At 43.3% G+C, this 23,828-nt stretch overlaps 2 protein-coding genes across 3 annotated transcripts in view; one reads left to right on the top strand and one right to left on the bottom strand.

Moving 5' to 3' along the window:
• Positions 1-23,828, top strand: part of LOC148507552 (merlin-like) — a 170,513-nt gene that overhangs the window by 10,294 nt on the left and 136,391 nt on the right. Inside the window, exon 2 of one of the 2 annotated variants that reach the window (XM_088445924.1) lies at positions 8,082-8,206. The gene's annotated coding sequence lies outside the window, so the exon portion shown is untranslated. Of the gene's footprint in view, positions 1-8,081; positions 8,207-23,828 lie in introns of those variants that run through there. The other variant, XM_088445925.1, reaches the window with a different exon arrangement.
• MRPS17 (mitochondrial ribosomal protein S17) lies at positions 10,946-23,269 on the bottom strand. Its single transcript, XM_088445860.1, has 3 exons — positions 23,166-23,269; positions 20,527-20,672; positions 10,946-11,323 (listed from the first exon to the last, which is right to left on the bottom strand). The coding sequence occupies exons 2-3, from the start codon at positions 20,647-20,649 to the stop codon at positions 11,030-11,032; spliced, it is 417 nt and encodes a 138-aa protein (XP_088301986.1). The 5' UTR covers positions 20,650-20,672; positions 23,166-23,269; the 3' UTR covers positions 10,946-11,029.

Raw genomic sequence — 23,828 nt, 5'->3', positions numbered from 1 at the left:
CAGCTATACAGTATGGCCCTCACAAATATAGGTAGATGTGAGGTACAATGAACCCCCTATACCTCAGTATGTCAGGGTTATAATGAAAGAAAGGGAAAGGTATAAGCTGACAGTTGAAGAAAAAATTAACAGCAGCACTAGCACAAGTCACATACAATGCAGAGCATACAATATAACTGCAGTGGGCACTAAATTCAGACCGCAGTGGCTGGTAGGAAATAGCGCTGTATAACCTAGCTCCTGGGAGAGGTATACATGGAGACCGGACCCAGAGTTCCCGGAGACCTGAGCCTGATGTAGAAAATGGCTGCCGTGAGTTTCCGAGGGGGCGGCAAGACCACAGTGGAATGGTGCCCTAAGCTGGGGGAGGGACCGCAGGGAGAGGGCCTTATCCCTTATGCTGACATCAAACCGGGTTCCTGGCCTTGGTATTGTCCTCTGCTCAAGTATACTATGCATACTTGCCTACCCTCCCGATTTGGCCGGGAGCCTCCCGAAAATCGTGTGTTACTCCCGGCCCCCCCGGAAAGGCAGGCAGAGTTTTTAGAAGTGGAGATGTTGCCCATAGCTGCCGACCCCCCCAGCAGTTTAAAGAGAAACCCCCTGCAACGGGGGAGGCTGATGACACAATTCACGCTGAATTGCATCGTTTTGACACTGCCCCCTGCTTCACAATGCTGGTAATCTCGCCATTGTGTAGAGGGGCGGGACCTAAATCAACCAATAACTTTCTACTTAACATTTAACTAGTACCTTCTAGAAATAATAGCTAAAATGTGATTGGCTGCTATGGGCAACATCTCCACTTCTAAAAACTCTCACTTTAGTAAATTTACCCCCTGATGTCAGCCCACAGGTCTGTTTACCCTACCCACTTGTTTTACAAATCTTGGAATGGAAGTCGTAAAGTTATCACTCACATGTCTGCAGCTCCGTAAAAATAATATAACTTGTTTATTAGAAGTAGTTGTGATGGCTAGGAGTGCTGGGAATCAATATGTATGTATGTGTGTATATATATATATATATATATATATATATAAAAATGCAGGATGGACCGACGCTCAATCTCTCAATCTCCTCTCCGTGTTATATGCCTGGGTGCCCTCCTCTACATGAATGTGTATAAAGTTAAATCACAGGCGGCACTCCAGGTCTTATAAAATAAAGTATATGTTACTTTGCAAATAAGAGTGTTGTACACTCTAAAATGTCGCTGTTGTGTGACATGCTTTAACTAGAAAAGACTTCGTTTGTAAGACCTGGAGTCCCGCCTGTGATTTACTATATATATATATATATATATATATATATATACATACAATCCACATCGGCGGCACTCAGGTAAATAAAGGCGTCTCAACACAGGGGTATATACCGACGTTTCGGAGCCATTTATTGCTCCATCATCAAGGTCACAAATGCAATACAAACAACACATATTTATACATATACCTCACCTCAGTGGACCCACGTGTTCCCGCGTCCGGATCCGAGTCGCATCCGAGTGACGTCAACCAGCCACTGCCAGCACCCACGTGTCAGACGTTGGAGAGAGGGGGGCGTTCCCAGGATGAGCCACCATTACCTAGACTACAAGCATAAGCAAATTGCCTCCACCCGATCTCTGTCTAGGACGGGCTCTAATACCAGCCACCTCATCCCACACCTCCAACATAACACACCCACATGAGCACAACCAGCCGTGAACCTGGTTACACACATCACAACGGACCTCCTACCCAGACAGCCAGGGAAACTATATCCACACAAATATAAACATACATACATGTAACATCATATAATAGCATAAAGAATACATACATTTATTTTATAAATACCTATATAGAAAACACTTACTCATGAAAGGTAGTACTAACAAACTCCTGCCCGCAATTAAATATACTAACCCAGTGTACCTGGTATACAATATTGACATAAATTATAACAAATAGGCACATTGGCGCAATCAAGGGACCCATCTATCTCCACCCCATATATAAAAAATGTTATCCAAGTATATATAGGTACCCTATGGTCACCAAGTATATCATGTAAATATCGCAATACTGTGCCTATATCGATAATATGCCACTTGTATTTAAGAGCCTACTTCAAAGAATCTAAACGTTAACCCATACCACAACCATAGCTGCAGTAGATCCATTACAAAAAACAATGGAGACCAAGACTCTCATTTAAACCCCGTGGCGCCAAGGAGTCCAACCTATAAATCCACCGTGCCTCACACTGTAGGAGCTTAAGTGATCTATTGCCACCTCGAAGGGCTTTTGGCACATGATCAATGATCATATAGCGTAAAGACGACACATTGTGTCCACTTTGTACAAAATGGCGTGCCACCGGTTGATCACTGCTGCCAGAAGAAATGGCAGCACGGATTGCTGACCGGTGTAATGCCATTCGCTCTCAATGTTCTATCAGTCTTTCCCACATACGTGAGCCCACAAGGACAGGTAATAAGATAAATAATAAACCTAGTGGTGCAGGTTACTCTATGCCGTATCGAATATTTGTGGCCACTATAGGGGTGACAGAAGCTGCTGCCTGTAGTCAATGAACGACAAGTCAGGCAGTCCAAGCACTTAAAACATCCCAGTTTAGGACGAAGAAAGCGATCTACATTTGTCAATCCTAATCCAGTGACATCAGTTCTCATCACAAAGTCGCGAATATTGCGTCCCCTACTATATCAAGACATGATCCGAGTATCATGCAGATTTATATCAGGATCAGTACCCACAATAGGCCACAGTTCCTTGGTGACATTACGGATCTTATTGCTGTGCACATTATAGTGGTTCACCCATGGTATACATTGTTTGGTCTTCTCTACCACTTTACGTGATTTAAGTCGATAGCCATTCAAGAAATAGATCAGATGATGGCAAAATTTAGGGAACGAGGATATTCGGAGGAGATTCTCTGTCAGGCTAAAGACAGAGCGCTCATGATTCCTAGGGCTGAGTTACTTAAATATTCGCAACTAAGAGAGCGAATGGCGTTACACCGGTCAGCAATCCGTGCTGCCATTTCTTCTGGCAGCAGTGATCAACCGGTGGCACGCCATTTTGTACAAAGTGGACACAATGTGTCGTCTTTACGCTATATGATCATTGATCATGTGCCAAAAGCCCTTCGAGGTGGCAATAGATCACTTAAGCTCCTACAGTGTGAGGCACGGTGGATTTATAGGTTGGACTCCTTGGCGCCACGGGGTTTAAATGAGAATCTTGGTCTCCATTGTTTTTTGTAATGGATCTACTGCAGCTATGGTTGTGGTATGGGTTAATGTTTAGGTTCTTTGAAGTAGGCTCTTAAATACAAGTGGCATATTATCGATATAGGCACAGTATTGCGATATTTATATGATATACTTGGTGACCATAGTGTACCTATATATACTTGGATAAGATTTTTTATATATGGGGCGGAGATAGATGGGTCCCTTGATTGCGCCAATGTGCCTATTTGTTATAATTTATGTCAATATTGTATACCAGGTACACTGGGTTAGTATATTTAATTGCGGGCAGGAGTTTGTTAGTACTACCTTTCATGAGTAAGTGTTTTCTATATAGGTATTTATAAAATAAATGTATGTATTCTTTATGCTATTATATGATGTTACATGTATGTATGTTTATATTTGTGTGGATATAGTTTCCCTGGCTGTCTGGGTAGAAGGTCCGTTGTGATGTGTGTAACCAGGTTCACGGCTGGTTGTGCTCATGTGGGTGTGTTATGTTGGAGGTGTGGGATGACGTGGCTGGGATTAGAGCCCGTCCTAGACAGAGATCGGGTGGAGGCAATTTGCTTATGCTTGTAGTCTAGGTAACGGTGGCTCATCCTGGGAACGCCCCCCTCTCTCCAACGTCTGACACGTGGGTGCTGGCAGTGGCTGGTTGACGTCACTCGGATGCGACTCGGATCCGGACGCGGGAACACGTGGGTCCACTGAGGTGAGGTATATGTATAAATATGTGTTGTTTGTATTCCATTTGTGACCTTGATGATGGAGCAATAAATGGCTCCGAAACGTCGGTATATACCCCTGTGTTGAGACGCCTTTATTTACCTGAGTGGCGCCGATGTGGATTGCATATTGGGACCTTCTGGAGTTGGTCTCTGATGGAGGGCACCAGGGCTTTTGTTGGTGTGTATTGCTGTGAGTGCCGCTTGATATGGAATATATTTATATATATATATATATATATATAAAAATAAAAAATAAAATACTGGAACAGGCGTCACTCGCGGCGTCTAAGATAATCAGACTTCACATGCTCGTTGTGTAAATCAACGTTTCAGGACTCTTTAAAGAGTCCTGAAACGTTGATTTACACAACAAGCATGTGAAGTCTGATTATCTTAGACGCCGCGAGTGACGCCTGTTCCAGTATTTAGTATTTTCCTCTCCAAACTGGGAGAGGTAATAAGGAAGGCACCGGGCGCAGTATTTCATCTTGTACAGAGGAGTGCCGGCAAGACTGCATACTATTTATATGGAGAATTCAACATAACTCGTCTTGGAGTCTCCACAGGCAAGGCACCCATCATCTATTTTATATGTTGCATTTTCAAGCAAGTGATTAGTCCTTGTAAGACTGTGATACATTGCAATAATATTTGCTATCAACATTGGAAGTGGTTGGAATTCAGTTGCTGCAATAGTTAATCAGCTGCTTTCATTATGCTGCAAACTGATGAAGTGGAAGGAATTACCACATGTATACAATTACAAACAGGAGATACATTTAGCTATACGGAAGCTCAAGCTCAATCGATACTGTTTAAAGAGAGATTAACAGAAAAAGATAAAGTGACCAATGAGGACCTGTTCCGTGATTGGATTAAACTCAAAAAAAGAGAGACAGACTATTTGTATCACTGTATAACCCTGTCAGATTATTATAAATCTAAGAAAATACCAAGGGGTTTTCGAATAAAAAATATTCCGACAATTGGCAGACATGACATTCCTTTTTGTAAAAAATGGATTGCCATTTTAAACAAATGCTCTCTTGATCTAATTTTATTAGTAATAGAAGAAGCGATTAAGGAATTAAAAACTACTAGGGATCAATTGAGTTCTTTTGAGGCAATACATAAAAATACTCTTGAGAAAGATGGTTCTACTAATTGGATTGAAAAGATCCAGAACCAAATGGATCAACATACTAAAGAGTTGATTAAATTTAAAAAACTAAATTGGCAAAGGTTGAAAATGACTATGAGAAGCAATAGGTGTATAGCTGGTTGACGGGTTCACAATTGCAAGAGAGGAGATATTTCAAAACAAGGAGATTTCGCAGTTATCTCTCGAATACTGAGTCATCAGCTGAATCAGCACAGAGTGATCCAGATAACAATTTAACGCCACAACAGTACCCTTTAGGCGCAGCAACGAGAGCATTTCCATCGGGAATAAGAGACACCGTACCCGGAGGTCGCGGCAATATGAAAGGGAGAGGGGGAAACAGGCGCCCACCTCTGAATCGGAGAATTTAATATTTAATCTCTCAAAGAGAACTTTAACAGGTCATGAATGCAGCGTCCTGAATAAGGGACTCTCGTTTATTCCCACAACCAGATTTAATCACTTTTCATGGCAGGTGGAGAACTTTAAATTAAAAAGATCACTTAAACTGAAGGAGTTCTTCAAAGCATCACCACAGATTGCATCAAATAGAGGTGAAATAATTCCGGCTAAAGTCAAAGCCCTACAGCCTGGTTCAACCTTTGACCCACCAACATCTAATAGGTCATTGAAAACATTTTCCCGATTATTAAAAACAACAGTATCTGAAGAAATTAAATGTCAGCCTCAAATTTACTCTAATTTAAATCAAGCAGAAAGACGGGCTCTACGAGATCTCCAGAGTTATGATGACATTGTAATACGTCCATCAGATAAAGGAGGGTCAATAACAATTCAAAATGTAGATGATTACAAGGAGGAGATTTATAACCAACTAAGAGATCACAAAGTTTACTTACAGTTGCAAGGTGATCTTTCAAAAAAGAACTTGACTCTATTTTGACACAAGCAGTTGCAGAAGGCATCATATCATCGGAGCTACAGCGAGCCCTGTCTGTGGATTATCCAGTTTGTCCACTGATGTATTCTGCACCTAAAGTACACAAATCGATGGTGAAACCCCCGGGAAGACCGATTATTTCGGCTAGGGGATCATTAATGCAACCAGTGGCGGTCTATTTAGACAGCCATTTGCAACCATGTATACAAAAAGAACGGACATGGCTTAAAGATACTACATCATTATTGAAGATTCTGGATTCCCTTACATCGATACCGGAGAACTTGGTTTTGTGCACGACGGACGTCCAAAGTTTATATACATGTATCCCACATAGGGAAGGTTTGTGGGCTATAAGCCAATTAATTACAAATAATCCTGCCTATACTGGCCCAGAGATTAACTTTTTTATTAGTCTGCTTGAATTTATTTTGACTAAAAGTTATTTATTTTTCGATGGCCATTTTTTTCTACAAGTATCAGGATGTGCCATGGGCTCGGCGGTGGCACCAAGCTACGCTAATAGCTACATGTTTTTTGTAGAAAAAAAAATATTCTTTATTGACCCTGATATATCGAAATACCTATATGTATATCTTAAATATATAGATGATTTACTAGTGTTGTGGACAGGTCAGATGGATGATTTGACTAATGTGTACATCCGGTGAAGTTCACATTTGTAATGAATTTTGAGGTAATCAACTATTTGGATGTTAACATTTCTTTGATGTGTGGCAAATTGTGCACTTTGGTGTTTAATAAGCCCACTGATCGTAACAACTTATTGCATTATACTAGCTTTCATCCGACTAGTTTGAAAAAAAGTTTACCGTACTCTGTTTTTACGTATTTGTCGCATTACGAGTAATGAGTCCTCTCTCAAACAGGAATTAAATATAATGTTGGATAAATTCCAACGCAGAGGTTACAAAAAAATGGATCTCTTTAAACAGAGAGATAAGGCTTTGAGACATTCAAGAGCCTCTTTGCTTATCACTAAAGTTAAAAAGCACAAAGAAAACAGGATACCTTGGGTGAACCATTTCAGTACAAGCAGTCAGAAGGTATCACAAACAGTTAAAACACTTTGGCCCATAGTTAGCAGTGACCCTGAATTAACATCACTACATAATAAATCTATTATGCATTGCTATAAAAGGGGACGTAGTTTGAGGGATTTATTAGTTAAACCTGATGTTTCCACCAAAAAGGCTAATAATTTGGGCAGTCAATTTTTAAGTGGTAAAAAATTGGGATGTTATAGATGCCCTAATTGCACTATGTGTAATTATATGATTAGTGGCAATAGCTTTTACCACCCACATACAGGAAAAAAATATAACATCACACATTTTCTGACGTGCTCATCAAAATTTGTGATCTACATGATCACTTGCCCATGTAGCAAATGTTATGTGGGCAAGACTGAACGCATGTTTAAAGAACGCATGTCCCTTCACAGAAGTGCTATTAGGATTGAAGGGCCATAGTGATCAGCCAGTGGCCAAGCACTTCGTGGAAGTGAAGCATAATTTGTCAAGTCTTCGCTATAGAATAATAGATCATGTCCCACTAAACATCCGTGGAGGTGATAGAGCAAGAAAGTTGTTACAGCTTGAGTCTAGCTGGATCTTTAAATTAGACACAATGTCACCTAAGGGATTGAATGAACAGTTGAATCTCCAATGTTTTCTATAAGTACATTTATATCTGCGTTTGTGGCTTTAATTGATAAGCTTCTATTGATATGAATTGTTTTGGGGTACTTGTTAAAGGATAGTTGTTACAAGCTATAGTGTTATAGTTGGACTTATGTAACCATTGTATTTTAAGACAGGTCATTATATTTAAGCTTACGAGTATCTCTAGTATATCTAAAATACCATATATTGGTTTTAATATAGTTTAACCTATAGGTGAAACCAGCGATTAGGTACTTGTACCATTATTCGGTGCGCTAATTGACTTTATGGATTATTATGTATTTTGCTAATTATTGCATTTTGACTATTGTAGGCTTCCGTAGCCTTAGCTTCCAATGTTTCTATGGTGATGGGGAGCACTCCATTTGTGACATCACATCAGCGGCGTCTGAGCAAAATTCGGCTGGCTTTTTCACTGGGTGCAAACGTGTATTTAAGGTAAGAAATTGTCATTTATTCTTTTTGTATCCTGACGAAGGGACCAATAAAGAGTCCTGAAACGTTGATTTACACAACGAGCATGTGAAGTCTGATTATCTTAGACGCCGCGAGTGACGCCTGTTCCAGTATTTTGTATTTTCCTCTCCAAACTGGGAGAGGTAATAAGGAAGGCACCGGGCGCAGTATTTCATCTTGTACAGAGGAGTGCCGGCAAGACTGCATAATTATATATATATATATATATATATATATATATGCACAGTCGTGCCCTTATATTAAGGCTGAATCGAGAAAAAATTACAGGGCAAAAAATAAAAATTGAGGATTTGGGAACAATATAAATTTCCAACTGTCAGTTTTTTCTGACACTCAGGACCACTTTTCTGTTGTTCTCTAAGGGTTATTTTTAGGAAGGCATAACTCAGGGTAGGGGGCGAATTGAGATCAGAGATTTGTTTTATTAGGTAGCTATTGTTCCATGATAGGGCCTTTTGGGGTTCAGGTAATTGAGAAAGTTAGTTTTTAAACTATTACCTCACAATTGCGCCATTATGGAGATAGGAAGATGCAATTCCTTGCACAGACTCAGAAGGAGCCTCCAGCAGGTGTACTCACTGTGGCTTCACTTGGATGCACCAAGATGGCTGTCCTCTGCGGGCGGTAGCGGGGGCCGGGACCAGGGGGAGGGAAGCTGGCGTTTGCTGTGGCTGGGACCCGGGAGGAGGCGTTAGTGGTGGCTGAAACTCGGGGGAGAAAGCAGGCTGCGGTGGCGGTGCGGGCATTTAGCCGCCTAGGCGCAGTGAGCAGTAGGACCGGGGGGAGGTATCCGGCGTCAGCGGCAGATGCAGGCTTGTTAAGCCTGCATCTGTGTAAAAAAAAAAAAGACTACAGAGTGAGATTGCTGTCACTCACAAAATTGTGGAGCTGCTAATCACAGAATTGTGTGCTCATGGGAATACACACATTCAGTCTATGCAACTGGGGTCTGAGCAGTTGGTCATGTGGCACACACATCTCATTCAGTGCCCACAATTTTCCCACTGGGTTCCAACATCCTTCTCACTCAATACATCCATCTCATTCATTATACCATTCAGCTCCCAAATTTCTAATATATATATATATATATAATTTTATTCTCAAATGTCCTGACTGACTCATCAATGCCCGGCCCAAACCCCTTGACCTTTTCGGAATTTTACTCCTAAGGGGGTGAAAAAGGGCTAAAATATTTCCTCCCCCTGTGCAATGTCCTGCCTGTCTCATCATGGCTGCAACACATTTCAGAATTCAAACATAAACTGTCATCCCAACTGCTGTCAAACATCACTGGCAGTTGGTGTGGTTCCCCTATTTGAATAGTGAGGAAAGGAAATGTGTTACTACAGAGGCAAGAGGAAAATGGTGTTACTACAGCAGTGAAAAGGGAATGTGTTACTATAGAGGTATTGGACGAAAATGTGTTACTACACAGGTGAGGAAGGGGAATGTCAAATGTGTTACTACAGGGGTAAGCAGGGCAGTAATGTGTTACTACAGGTGTGAGGGAGAGGAATGTCAAATGTGTTACAACACGGACGAAGGAGGGAAATGTGTTACTACAGAGGTGAGGGAGTGGAATATGTTAATACACAGGTTAGGAAGACCCTTTACCCCATGCCTGTGTTTTGCAGGATATGTATCATAGCCTGCAATATTCTTAAGTCCTCCAACCTTGATATCCGCAAATTTCAGTATCCCAGCAAACTTCTGGCCTTGCCACTTGCACTGCCATCCAGCTGAATCGGCCTTGGTTTCATCATGTTAACGATTTGTTCTCATATTTTCAGATGTAATGATATAAAATATATAGTGGACGACACACACATATATAGAATATACAGTGGACGACATATAAGACAATTGCTCTAGAACAACTTCAAATGTTTTTATGTAGATGACTTGTGGAGACCAGGAAATTCAAAACCTCAGAGATTAATAGACTGCTAATAATTGGTCTAACAGATAACACAATATAGACCATAGGGAGACATAGCTTCTATCTCGCATGTAAACTATCATGATCGGATCCCAAAAGTTCTTTGCCACTTCCTTTACTTATTTGCAGTCCATGTTTTCATAGAAATAAAATTACAGCTATAATCATTAAATTACTGTATGAAGATAACCAAGTGCAGGCCGGTGTATCATCCTCTGTAAAACTTATGGCAATTGTACACGTTGTTCTGTGCATATAATGGTTTTCACAATGGATTTTGTGGGTGTGTTTGTACAGCTTGTCAAAGGATGTGTGTCACATTGGGAATTAGTAATGGGAACTCCATCATTTTGCTTGTATTATAATGAAAATATTGTTTTCATGGAGCTAGTATTAAACCTGACATAACAGTAATGTGTATACTCTGTGAAGAGTAAAAACCAGTTGTAATGTAATTTACTAAAATGAACAAGGGACAAAACTACACAGATGTTTGTTTTGGTGCATTTGAAGGGTGTGATGGAATTCCAGGGAATAGGAGCAGTATTGGAGAAATCCTCCACACATATAGGGTCCTGGCTGTAATCTGACCTATAACCCCAGTACTGTGAGGCAGTAATGCTAACGCAAATACACCATGCTAAACGATGTTTAAAAATGCCATGCAAACAAGGGCAACTAATCACATTTAAAGTAATTAATATATACACTGTTTTATGTAATGACTTATTACACTTGTAACAAAATCAATCAAACAATAGAAAAAAAAAATTACTTTTATTACTTATATCTCAAGTTACATTTAAATGACACTATATTTTCCTATTGACAACTGTATGTCTTCAAGAATCTTCCTTTTTCTCTTCACTTTTACCTGCGGAAATGTTGAGACTCTGAAGCTTCTCATTAAGGTCGGGTATATGAATGTCATCCAAACTTTGTACAAATTTGCTGCCTGCACATAACTTCCCTGTCAGGGGGTCAACCACTCTGCCCACTTTGAAAATGATCTCAGACAGTTCATGCTTGACATGCTTGCTCCTTCTCTCAGGCAAAGCTTTCAGCAGCACGATATCTCCTACCGTACATTGTGCCTCAGCATCATGTGCAAAATAGGTCTTCCTCTTGTTGTAATACTAGATTAGGAGGATAAGAAACAGCATTTAATGTACTGTACTTAACAGCAGACTGACTGTGCACCAACAGTTTCTCACCCACATTTCATGTATAGTTACTTGGTATGTATGACCTTTATATACAGTAGCCTTCTATTATAGAGATATTTAATAAAATAATAATAATTTGTTTTTAAATTTGATTTATTTTATTGTGAATGGCTAATTATGGTCTATTCAAACCTTAGGTTTCATATCTGGCATTGCCATACTTCTGACTGACATTTTAATTGCAGTCCTTTTATTTAGGTTTGGTTATTTTGGTCTATGGGGGTGATTCAGGCTCTGATAGATTTGCTATGGTAGCAGCTGCAATAGCACTAATATGGCAATGCAGCAGGAGGAGTCATGCTCCCTGCATGCATTACTAATCCGAGCTGTGTCCGTGGACGCAGCATTGGATCATCTGCGTGATCCTCGGCAGGCTGAGTGACCATGGGGTCACTCAAGCCGGCGATCGCAGTAGCTCAAAAGAGGCCAGGAATTCTTAGTCAGCCGAATGAGATCCTGGTCTCTTCCCTCTTCCCCAATGGCGGTGACACACCTCCGTTTTGGGAAATGGAGGCAGTCGCCACCCCCTCCTCGCCCAGAAACAGCAGCAGACTGTCAATCACTGATAATCTGCTGCCACTCTATGTGCGGGATCGCATACCCGTACTGCACATGCAATCGGAGATGTGCACTAAGCATCAAGTTAGCATACGTCTCTGAATCAGCCCCTATGTTAGTAATCTCCCATTAAGAACTGCGGTCTATTCTAGTTTCACATACAATTTTAGCAGCTGTTTGGGATGGCATAACAAGGTATAGTTTTTTATTTTGCGTAATTTTGTTTTTTTTAAATTGGCTTCATTGTATTGACCGGATTGCATCGGTTTGATTTATTATACAGATGCTCCTCACTTAACGAGTTCCGTACATACGACTATTTATGTCAATAAACGAATCAGTCGCTAAGTGAAGACGTATAGTGTGGCCAGGAAGCAGCAGGACCCGGGCAAAGGGTGACGCGTGCCCGTGTGCGCCCCACCTCCCTAGAGAGCACGCCGCAATCCCCGTCTATCCTTTCCCTCAGGGCAGGCAGTGTAATCTGTGTGTTCTGTGCCACAGCCATGCCCCTCCTCTGGCGGTAGGGTCTGTCCTTTTATGTTCTTTTGTATCCTGCACCTATTTCGGAACTGCAGTGCAAGCCACAGTTAGCTGGTCGTAAGTCTGAGCAGTCGCTAAACAGGAAGGTCATTATGTGAGGAGCATCTGTATAGTAATACAACATGACTGGGTATTAACAAACAGATAAAGCAATGACCGGTCCTTACTCGCACGGTTACAATCTATAGGAAAACAGGAGTTTGATACACGTGGTTAAATGCCACACACTGCGTATTGGTTCAGCCAGATAGTAATAGAACAAAATGCTTATCGGGGCGAGGAGATTCAGTCAGGGGTCAGAAGGTTTTTGAATATGCAAGCTGAAGGATTTGATTCGGTAAAATACAGCCCACCAAGGTTGAGTGGAGCAGCAGCAGGTATGTAAGGAAAAATAGTTGAGTCACTGCATTCAAAACATATTATAGGGGTCTATAAGATCTGGTTTGGGGAAGATCAGTGAGAAAGAAACTGCAATAATCATTGCAAAAGATAAATTAAAACTAAAGTTATTGCAGTACCCTGTGCAGGATATGTGCGTTCTGGAAATGTGACCTAGATTTATGTAATAGAACTTGGATACAGACTGGATGTGGGAAACAAGGGACATTTCTGAGGTAAGGATTACACCTAGGCAGTGTGCTTCAGGAGTCAAGTTTATTTTTGCGTTGTACAGATCAGGTAGGCATAATTGATCTCATGAATCTAGGTCCTTTAAATAGGAAAGAAGATCTGGTGCAGTGATGGTCATCAGAGGATTTGTAGTAGTAAGATTGAGAAGATATTTAAATGTATTAAATAGGCAACTAGGGCTAGAAATTTGGGAGGAGACAATAAACTGGAAGTATGTTTATTTGGCAGGGTCCAGAGATTCACAGTATGAGTGGTAAATAGCTGTATATTTGAGGAAGTGATGATTAGTACAAAGCTTTACACCAGTTATGTTACAGTCATTGGAGAGGTTCTGAAGGCAGTGGTGCATGGCTAAGGTTGAGTTTAAAGTCAAGAGGAACTGGATCATGGTCTGTTGCTAGGGTGTGATTAAGATGTGCTACTGCCGGATCAGGAAAATGGGATTTTGGTACCTACCGGTAAATCCTTTTCTCTGATTCCACAGGGGACACTGGAGGTGCTTACACTGGGGTATAGAGGCGTGAATAGCTGGAGGCAGCACTTTAAATAATTTAGAAGTGTGAAGCTCCTCCCCCTCTATGCCCCACCAGCCCTCAGTTTAGAAAATGAAGGCCGAGAGGAGATGGAGAACAAGCGGAGTAAAAAAGGGAGAGAAGAACACACAATAACTAAATCATACAACATACGGAACAAGACGAACAGGCAGGCTAAGAGCGCAGAGGTGGGCGTCCAGTGTCCACTGTGGAATCAGAGAAAAGGATTTACTGGTAGGTACCAAAATCCTATTTTCTCTTTCATCCACTAGGGGACACTGGAGGTGCTTACGTTGAGGACGTCCCAAAGTTTTCCCCACTGGCAGGAGCGCTCTGCGGCGCCTGCAGGCGGCCAAAACAGGATGCCGACATAGCAAACGTATCAAATTTGTAAAATCTGACAAACGTGTGAACTGAAGACCACGTGGCCGCACGGCACAACTGTGACGTGGAGGCTCCTCTACTGGCCGTCCATGACGCACCCACAGAACGTGTGGGATGAGCTGAAATAGACGAAGGAGGCCAACGGTCGGCACTAACATAAGCCTGATGAGTAGTCACCCGGATCCAACGTGCCTGGATGCTGGCCAACCCATGCGAACAGCATAATAGAGGACAAAAAGCGACTCGGACTACGGAGGGACGCTGTCCTGGCAACATAGATCCGGAGAGCCCGAACCACATCCAAGGTAGAAGGACCACCAGAGTCCTCCACCAACGACGGTACCACAATAGGCTGATTAATATGAAAAGCCGACACTATCTTGGGAAGGAAGGCGGCTACCGTCCGGAGTTCTGCCCTATCGGCATGAAACACAAGGTAAGGTGGCTTATAGAACAGAGCACCCAATTCCGAAACCCTATGAGCCGAAGCGAGAGCCAAGAGGAGGACAGTCTTCCAAGACAGATACTTAAGATCAACCTTCTCCAAAGGTTCAAACATGGGCGACGGAAGAAACAGAAGCACCAAGCTAAGGTCCCAGGGAGCTATTGGAGGTACAAAAGGAGGCTGCACGCGCAAGACCCCTTGAAGAAACGTCTGCACCTCAGGAATGAGGGCCAATTTCCTTTGAAAGAAAATGGAGAGGGCAGAAACCTGCACCTTTAAGGTTTCCAGACGAAGGCCAGAATCCAGACCCGTCTGAAGGAAAAGCAAAAAACCGGGACAAACTATAAGTCCTAGATGGAAGAGCCTGACTGGAACACCGTGAGATATAAGCACGCCAGATGCGATGATAATGCGCAGCTGAAACTGGCTTCCTGGCGCGTAGCATGGTGGGAATAACAGTGTCCGAGATGCCTTTGCATCTTAGGATATCGGTTTCAAGAGCCACCCCGTTAAACGCAGCTGCGCTAAGTTGTGGTGTATGAAAAGGCCCTGCTGTAGAAGATCCGGGCGCAGAGGAAGGGGCCACTGATCGTCCAACAACTTCTCCGAGGCCAGTTTGGAGCCACGAGAATTACAGAGGCTGTCTCTTGTTTTATCCTTTCTAAAAGACGAGGAAGAAGCGGAATCGGTGGAAAAATGTAAACAAAGTCGTAGATCCACGGACTTGTCAGAGCGTCTACTGCTTCCGCCTGCGGATCTCGACTTTACATGTATAATGGGAGCTGATGATTCAATCGTGACGCCATGAGGTCCACCTGAGGACATCCCCATTGACGTATCAGCGCGTTGAACACGTCTGGATGAAGCTGCCATTCTGACTGGTTCTCGGCCCACCGGAGGATCTGAGTTCCTTCTCGCATAGCCATGCGACTCAGAGTCCCTCCTTGGCGGTTGATGTAAGTGACGGCCGTCGCGTTGTCGGACTGAACTCTTACCGGACGAGTCTTTAAAAACTCTGTTGCCTCTATCAGAGCATTGTAAATCGCTCTGAGTTCCAATATATTTATGGGCCACTTCTGTTCTAGAGGGGACCATCGACCCTGAGAGTAATAATCGATGACTATTCGAAGGCTGGCATCCGTTGTTACGATGATCCAGTCCCACACTCCAAATCTTCTGCCTGCTAACAGATTGTTGGATTGTGTCCACCAAAGAAGGGCTACTCTGGTAAACGGGCACAGACGGATCTGTCGATGTAGAAGCAGATAAGACCCTGACTCCTGTGTTAGCAGGTCCAGCTGAAATACCCTGGAGGGGAACCGGCCAATCTGTAGCGCTTCGCAAGCAGGTACCATTTCCCCAAGAGATGCAGACAAAGAAGCATTGACACCTTCTTTGGTCTGAGGACCAGTTGAACCAATAACCGGTTATCCCTGGCCTTGTCTGTTGGAAGAAAAATCCTCCGTGATTTCGTATCCAATATCATGCCCAGAAACAGAAGTTTCTGGGACAGACTGAGATTCGACTTCTTGAAGTTGATTATCCAACAGTGTTGGATTAGAGTGTAATATGTCAGTAAAGCATGATCTGATAGAAGAGACACATATGGAGTCTTGAGTAACAGGTCGTCCAAATAAGGGATTATGGGGGTCATTCAGACCCACTCGCGAGGGAAGTTTGCTCGCAAGTGGGTCGATGTTTGGCGAATGCGCATGATGGAGGGAGCTCCGTCATGCCCATGCGCGAGACCCGGCGAGCGACGAGAAATAAGTCGCTCGGGGTCTCGCACCAAAGGGGGCGTGCTGTCGATGGTGACTGACAGCACGCCCCCTTTGGTGGGCGTGCCGGGGGCGTGGCGGCCAGACGGAGGCGTTCCCATGGGAACGCCTACCGTCTGAGTTCGGCCCCACTGACATCAGTAATGATGTCAGTGGGAGTGACTTTGGCTCTGATAGAGCCAAAATCACTCCTGGGCTTGCGGCAGCGAGACCCTACCGCAGGGTCTCGTCGCAATGGTCTTTGACCATCACGACCATAATCATGGACGCTCGCATAAGCTGTGGGTGGTAACCCACAGCTATGCGAGCGTCCATGAGGATGCTCCAAAAACAGGTAGGAGGGCCCTGATTCAGAGCGAGCGCCCTCTGGTCAGAGCGTTCAGCTCTGAATCAGGCCCCATGTTCACTTCTGATGACCGAAGGAGAGCGATCATGACTGACATGAGTTTGGTGAATATGCGGGGAGCCGAGGATAACCCGAACAGCAATGCCCGAAACTGATAATGATCTTTCAATATGGCAAAACGCAGAAAGGTCTGGTGTGGTTCCCAGATGGGAACATGGAGATAGGCATCCTTGAAATCCAGGAATAGGAACTCTCCTGGTTCCAAGCTCGCTATGACTGCCATTTTGAAACGATAAATCTTCTGATAGAGGTTCAAGGACTTGAGTTTTAAGATGGGCCCTGTCCGAGCCATCCGGTTTGGGTACTACAAACAGGCTTGAGTAAAATCCCATACCTCTTTGATGTTCCGGAACCGGAACTAGCACAGACGATACCACTAGAGACTGGATAGCGTCCTGTAGAACCCTGGCCCTGTCTACAGGTGTTGGCAGACTTGTAGTGAAGAACCGAGGTGGAGGGGGGACTTCGAAGTCTATTCGGAACCCCAGGGAAATTAGTCTGCGGATCCACGGGTCTGTAGAGGTCTGGTGGTTCCAAACTTGTTGAAAGTTCTGCAGACGGGCTCCCACTGCAGAAGGTACCAGGTGGGACAGAAGACCGTCATGCCACCTGTTTTTTTTTTTTTCCGCTGGTTTAGGCTCTGGTCTACATGCAATCGTGTGTGGACGACCTCTACCCCTGCCGTCTAGTTTGCGTGGGAGCACGTCTGGCTCTACCACAAAAGGAATGAAGCGCACGAAAGGAATGAAACGAAGGTCCATTGTAAGATCTTCTGGGGGTCGGAGCAGTTGACGGGAGGAAGGAAGACTTACCCCCCGTGGACTGGAATATCCATTTGGCTAATTCTGGGCCAAAGAGCATATCGCCAGTGAATGGTAAACCCTCCACCGCACGCTTAGATTCTGCATCCGCATGCCAAGTGCGCAACCAGAGGGCTCTGCGCCCTGAAATAACAGAAGCGGATATGCGAGCACTAATCTGACTAATATCTTTTGAAGCTTCGCCCAAGTAAATTGCAGACTCACATATGTGTTCTGCAAGTAGACGTAACTCTGCTCTAGAGGTACCAGAGTCCAAACCGGTAATCAACTGGTCAGCCCAGCAAAACCACCGCCTTGTTAACCCAAGCGGTAACAAGGGTGGGTCTAAGTTGAGCAGCCGCTGCAGTATAAATAGATCTTAGCGTTGTCTCCAACTCACGATCCGAAGGAACTTTTAGTACTGTAGCCCCCGGTACTGGGAGTGCTGTTTTCTTAAGAGAGACGGGAGATGGACGCATCTACTGGAGGAGGCGTTTCCCACTTGTCCATCATGGATGATGGAAAAGGGTAGCTAGATGGAAACCGGCGCGGAATTTGGAACCATTTATCCGGTTGTTTCCAGGCCACTGAGAGCTGCTGTTGAAGTTGCAGTGAGAACGGAAAAACCACCGAGCTCTTTGTTCATGAAATAATTCACACTCCTGGGATGCAGGAATTACATCCTCAGGTAAATTCAGTGTTTTTTCTAGCCGCCAAAATTAGAGATTCCACCCCGGGAGAGGTGGACTCCGACTCCTGAGGGGTACCTTCCTGTAACGCGTCCTCCAATTCTCCTCTTCGGTATCCTCCGTAGTGAGGAATTCTTCATCCGACTCCTCTGACTGGAGAACAGTCGTCAGAGTACACTTTTGTGTGGAGGGTGCAGATGCCGCTGTACCAGGGTGTCTAAAGACTTGGTTAAATGATCCACCCAGAGAGGCTGAGACTTACGTGCCTCAGCTATCTCTGACGTTAAATCCGTCATTACTGCTACCATGTCAGCGGCCCATGGAGGAGCAGGTGTGGCCGTAATAGCCATCGGTGGATCTATTGCTATACAAGCATCACATAACGTGGATCCAGCGGCATGCGGCCTGGATAGTTTGTTGTTACACTTAGAATAGACAAACATCTTTTGAGCCGTTTTTGTTCTGTTTGACATAGATACACACAGTCACCCAGAGGTACACCAGAAGTGAATTAGAAATAAAACAGAAGGCTGGTTGGGACACAGAGGAAGAGGTACTCCCTCCCACAGATTAGATTCCCTGCACTTACACCCCAGTGATTACTCACAGCCTCTTGCCAGGGATGTAGTCAGGAGAATCAGCCTTCTGCATGTGCTGCACCCTACCTATAATGGAGAGATGCAGACAACAGTAGGTTAAACAAACAGCAGCCACGCTGTTCTCACAGCCGCTGCCGCTTAAATGAGACAGGGAGCCCGCACTGTTAAGCTCCGCCCCCCTTCCTCAAGCCCACAGGGGCTCTAATATGGCTGCCACACTAAGTAATCACCTCCCCCTGCAAGCCCCGCTGTGCTCAGCAGCGGGGAGAGGGCAGATGCAAGTCAATGAGCAGCGCTGCAGCCGCTGCTCAAGCCCCACTGAACAGGAGCCTCTAGCTGCTCAGCAGTGGGAAGAGGGGAGAAGCTCTATTATCAGCGCCATAGCGGCCTCTGCATCCCGCACTGGCCGCGGGGCAGGAGACGGGGGATGTGCAGGTGATTTACTCACTGCGCTCCCTGGACGGCTTCCCTCCGAACAGCACTTTCTTCTTGAGGGGGAGTCACCTGACTGGCAGCCGCTTCTGAAGACTGCCCGGCAGCCCGGCTTTGTAGAAGTGCTGTGTGTGTGTGGCGGTAAGGAGCTGTCAGTGCTTTTAGTATAAGCACTGTGCACTCCTTCCTGCCTTCTATTAAAGACAGGGTGCCAGGTACCCGGACCCCACCTTTAGAGAGGTGGCGAAGGGTACCTAAAAGGTGTAAAAAAAGATGTTAGAAAATAATAAAACTAAATAAATAAAATAAATGTGTTGCTGGAGCACAGCAGGTTGTGACCAGCTCCGTAGGCACATTTTCTAAACTGAGGGCTGGTGGGGCATAGAGGGGGAGGAGCTTCACACTTCTAAATTATTTAAAGTGCCGGCTCCAGCTATCCACGCCTCTATACCCCAGCGTAAGCACCTCCAGTGTCCCCTAGTGTATGAAAGAGAAAGATGAATGTAGAAATTGGGTAGAGAAGTTGTTGGGAGAGGTATTGAAAATGAATATGAGTTGAGATATCAGCAGGTATGAAGTTAGAGTGCACAGAGGAGAGCTTGCAGGTGACGGTCAGAGAGGGAAAAAAGTGTATGAAAAACAAGATTAACAAAGTCTGGGGAAAACAAGATCAAGGCAGTACCACAATGGGTAGAAAAGGCGGTTTACAGAAAGAGGAGTTTAGAGAGTTTAGTTTTATGACATAAGAAGATGTGGATAATCAATAGGGTTGTTGAAATAACTTATGAATAAATAGGGCTATCAAAGGATACAAAATAAGGGCGCCAGACAGAGAAATATGCAACAAACTGTTGGTTTGGTACAGTGCAATAATAAATCACAGCAGCTGCAAAGATATGGGATAAAAATCTGATTTGTATGTACTTCTAAAGATTGGGACAGGAGTGATGAAATAGTTGGTGAAACTGATTGTTTAATGACTGGGAAGGATTATTCCATCCCCACCTCCTTATCTGTCTCCAGGTTTGGGTGAAGTGAAGACCATCATGTAAAAGGCTGTATGTGAGGCAGAATGTGTGAGCCATGTTTTTGTTATTGCAAGGGTTGTAAAGAAAGTTGTCAGGTTAATGATAATTGCATGGTATATGATTAATATTGGGCATTGCAGTCATATTCAGAACACACACAGCGATATTGGACCAATTACAGACTAATGGTGTATCCGCCATAACACTGACATTCAGGTTCACATCACAGTATAATTAACATTATATTCCGCTACTGAATAGATGGAGATCAATGAGAAGTACACTATTCACCTTTAACAAGTAGGAATCCAGCACCATTCTTGTCACTCTCACTTTTGCCGTTTTTCTCATCTTTGTCCCTATAACTTTTCCTACGATCCAGTTGGCATGCATAGTGGCACGTACACCAGACATTGTACTGAGCTGATCAAGTGCACCTAAAGTAAAGAGGAATCTCACAATAAATAAAACATTTGCAAATTAAAAATAAACACCACTTCATAATCAACATATTTTGTTGGTTATTTGTTACAATAATTATCTTTTTAGTGATTTATCTTTTTTTTTCCTGACTTCCTCCCGGGTGGTGAATGTTACGTCAAAAATCAGAATGTCTATATGGTCATTATCTCAACATACAGATCTGTCCACATACATCTTACCCCCAAGCGCTACAAGTCGCGTTAAACATAACGTGTGAGCCCCGTGCGACTCAATAGCGCTGAGCATCTTTTCGTGCAACTTTTTACCTTCAAATGCCTCCTATTCACATCGCTTGCGAACGAGAAGCAATGGAGAATAAAGTCGCACAAAGATGCTCAGCACAAGGAATGCACAAGGAAGTAATATGTATGTGGACACATCTGTAGCTGTTTTTCTCTATTTAGGTACAAACCACTAAATCTAGCAGTAAAATGTACTGTCGACATTGTGACTATTGATATACATAATGTTGATATTTGGATACCCTTCCTCCCTCACCAGCTACCCTTTCCTAAAAATAATGATAGTTTATGTAAAGAAGAGGGAATATATATGATTTCCCAGCATTTGTATAGCATAATGGTTCCTTTGAACATAGCTTAGGTGAAAAGAGTAAAGGCAATTCCATTTATTATCAGCATAATTTGATAATTTAGTAAGAGAACCTAGTAATGTAGAATAGACATGCCGTATGGATTAGCAACCGCATATTCACACAGATGCTATTGCACAGAGGACAGAACAATGAAGGAGCAAGAGGAAAACAGTAAGGTGTCATGTTTTTAGCAACTCTAATTTAGTCCTTCAACCCCACCCACCCACTAAAGTCAGTGTGGACATAAAATAGAGATAACAATGGAGGTTTTCCTCAGGAGTGCTGTATATACACCCTTCAATCATAACATTAAAACCACCGACAGGTGAAGTGAATAACGGAATTAGTATGATTTACCGCCGGCCACATGGCACGGGTGAAAATCACGATCGTCCAAGGTCCTGTCAAGGGGTGGGATATATTAGGCAACAGTATTTCCTGATGGCAGTGGCCTCCATCAGCAGGATACTGCACCCTGCAAAGATAGTTTAGGAATGGTTTAAGGAACATGACAAAGCATTCAAGTTGTTGATTTGGCATCCAAATTCCCCAGATCTCAGTCCGATCAAGCATCTGTGGTATTTGCTGGAAAAACATGTCTGAGACATGGAGACCTGACTTTGCAACTTACAGCACTTAAAGAATCTGCTGCTAACGTCTTGGTGCCAGATACCACAAGGCACCTTCAGAGGTCTTGTGGAGTCCATAGGGTAAATTTAATAAAGTGACAGTTTTTAGAAGTGAGTTTAAGAAGAGATGTTGCCCATAGCAACCAATCAGATTCTAGCTATTATCTTCTATAAGGTGCTAGTTATATGTTAAGTAGAATCTGATTGGTTGCTATGGGCAACATCTCTTCTAAAACTCACTTCTAAAAACGCTCACTTTAGTAAATTTACCCCTAGGCCTCAACGGTTCAGAGCTGTTTTGGCAGCACGAGAGGACCTACACAATATTAGGCAAGGGGTTTTAATGTTATGGCTGATGAGTGTATATGCTGCAATTTTAATAAACTATATGGGGTATAATTTACTAAAGTGCAGGTTTTTAGAAATGGAGATGTTGCCCATAGCAACCAGATTCTAGCAATTATCTTCTAGAAGGTACTGGATAAATGTTAAGTAAAATCTGATTGGTTGCTATGGGCAACATCTAAACTTCTAAAAACCTGCACTTTAGTTAATATACCCATATGAAAGATAGGATTAACTAATGTAGCCAACATGCATTTTCATTATGCGTGAATTATTCTTCGTATTGGGGGCACAGTAGTTAGTATTGCTTCCTCACACGGATGGGGGTCATGCGTTTTATTCTGACCAGATGGAGTTTATATGTACTCCCTGTATTTATGTGGGCTTCCCAGTTTACAATTACAGTTCAAAAATATACTGGTAGGTTACTGTGAGTGAGGAGGGAGTAAAGATCGTGAATAATTAAACACTTATAAAGTGCTGCATAATATGTTGACACTATATAAATATTTGTACTGAAATGATTTGACAACAGTTACTACTATTGCTGGAATAGTGCCTCTTTTTTATTAAAAATAAAAATTAAAAAGCAATAATAGATTTCAAAACTATACAGACCTTTAAGTGCCTAAATGATTAAAATGAATTAACCATGCACTAGCATTTACATCTCTATATAGTTTGCAGACCTTAGTGCTTTTTCAACTATAGAGGCACCGTTTTAAATTATAGAAAATATAATCGCAATTTCGATATAACTATTCTGAATAAACCTGCTGTAATTAGTTCTGTATTACAGAGCTGAGAAGCAGCTGCTCATTATATTGTGAAGGGCACACTGCAGCCAGTGCAATTCTCCTCCTCACTACACAACTCACCTCCAGTGACAGTCCTCCTCCTCCTCCTCCACACTGATCCCCGCAGCCGGCGTCATCTCTGTGACTCTGTCGCCTATGTGACGTTGCACACTGCACAGCTCCTATTAACTGCCTACTAGCTGGAGTCATCTGCAGAAGGGGCTCTCCTCACAGCGCCATCTGGTGGCCAATTGTTGCTTTACGCCCATGTCACGTAAACTGGTGTCTGTCCATAGTACAGGATTTACGATGAGTTTTGACATATGATTTAGAGGGGCACATTTTTCAATTGTTGGGTTTTAAACGATAAGAAATGGAATACTGACTAAATGTATTTATGTACACACACAGGGACAGAGGCTCCAAAAGAAAGCCAGTCCCTGCAATATGTACATAGTGAAGTGAACACATCAGCGGCCTCTTCACTCCTTTATCAGGACTCCTGCACATGTGCAGCCTACTGGCCACGCATGTGCGGCAGCCATTGCCAAGGAGGGGAAGGTTACCGAGAAACTCTCTCCCTGTAATCTTTGCAAAGTGTAGCCCATAGACTACTATAGGATAACGCCCCCTGGAGATGACATTACCTATAGGGGCCAAACTAATTCCAGAGCTTGATAAATCCCTTGGCTTTGGAGCCCCCACATAAACCTATGGAGGCTACAGCTTCTGCTGGAAATCAAG

This window comes from Taudactylus pleione, unplaced genomic scaffold (assembly GCF_031769625.1).
Source record: "Taudactylus pleione unplaced genomic scaffold, aTauple2 ptg000391l, whole genome shotgun sequence".
In the NCBI taxonomy this organism is placed as follows: domain Eukaryota; kingdom Metazoa; phylum Chordata; class Amphibia; order Anura; family Myobatrachidae; genus Taudactylus; species Taudactylus pleione.
The sequence above is the reverse complement of the archived record's forward strand: the minus strand, read 5'-3'. Positions and strand labels throughout refer to the sequence as shown.

Coding starts and splice junctions, on each gene's coding strand:
- MRPS17 (XM_088445860.1), bottom strand. CDS start 20,649: ATGTCTGGTGTACGTGCCACTATGCATGCCAACTGGATCGTAGGAAAA. Junction 11,324..20,526: donor TGGATTCCTACTTGTTAAAG/GTGAATAGTGTA, acceptor CTCCTAATCTAG/TATTACAACAAGAGGAAGAC.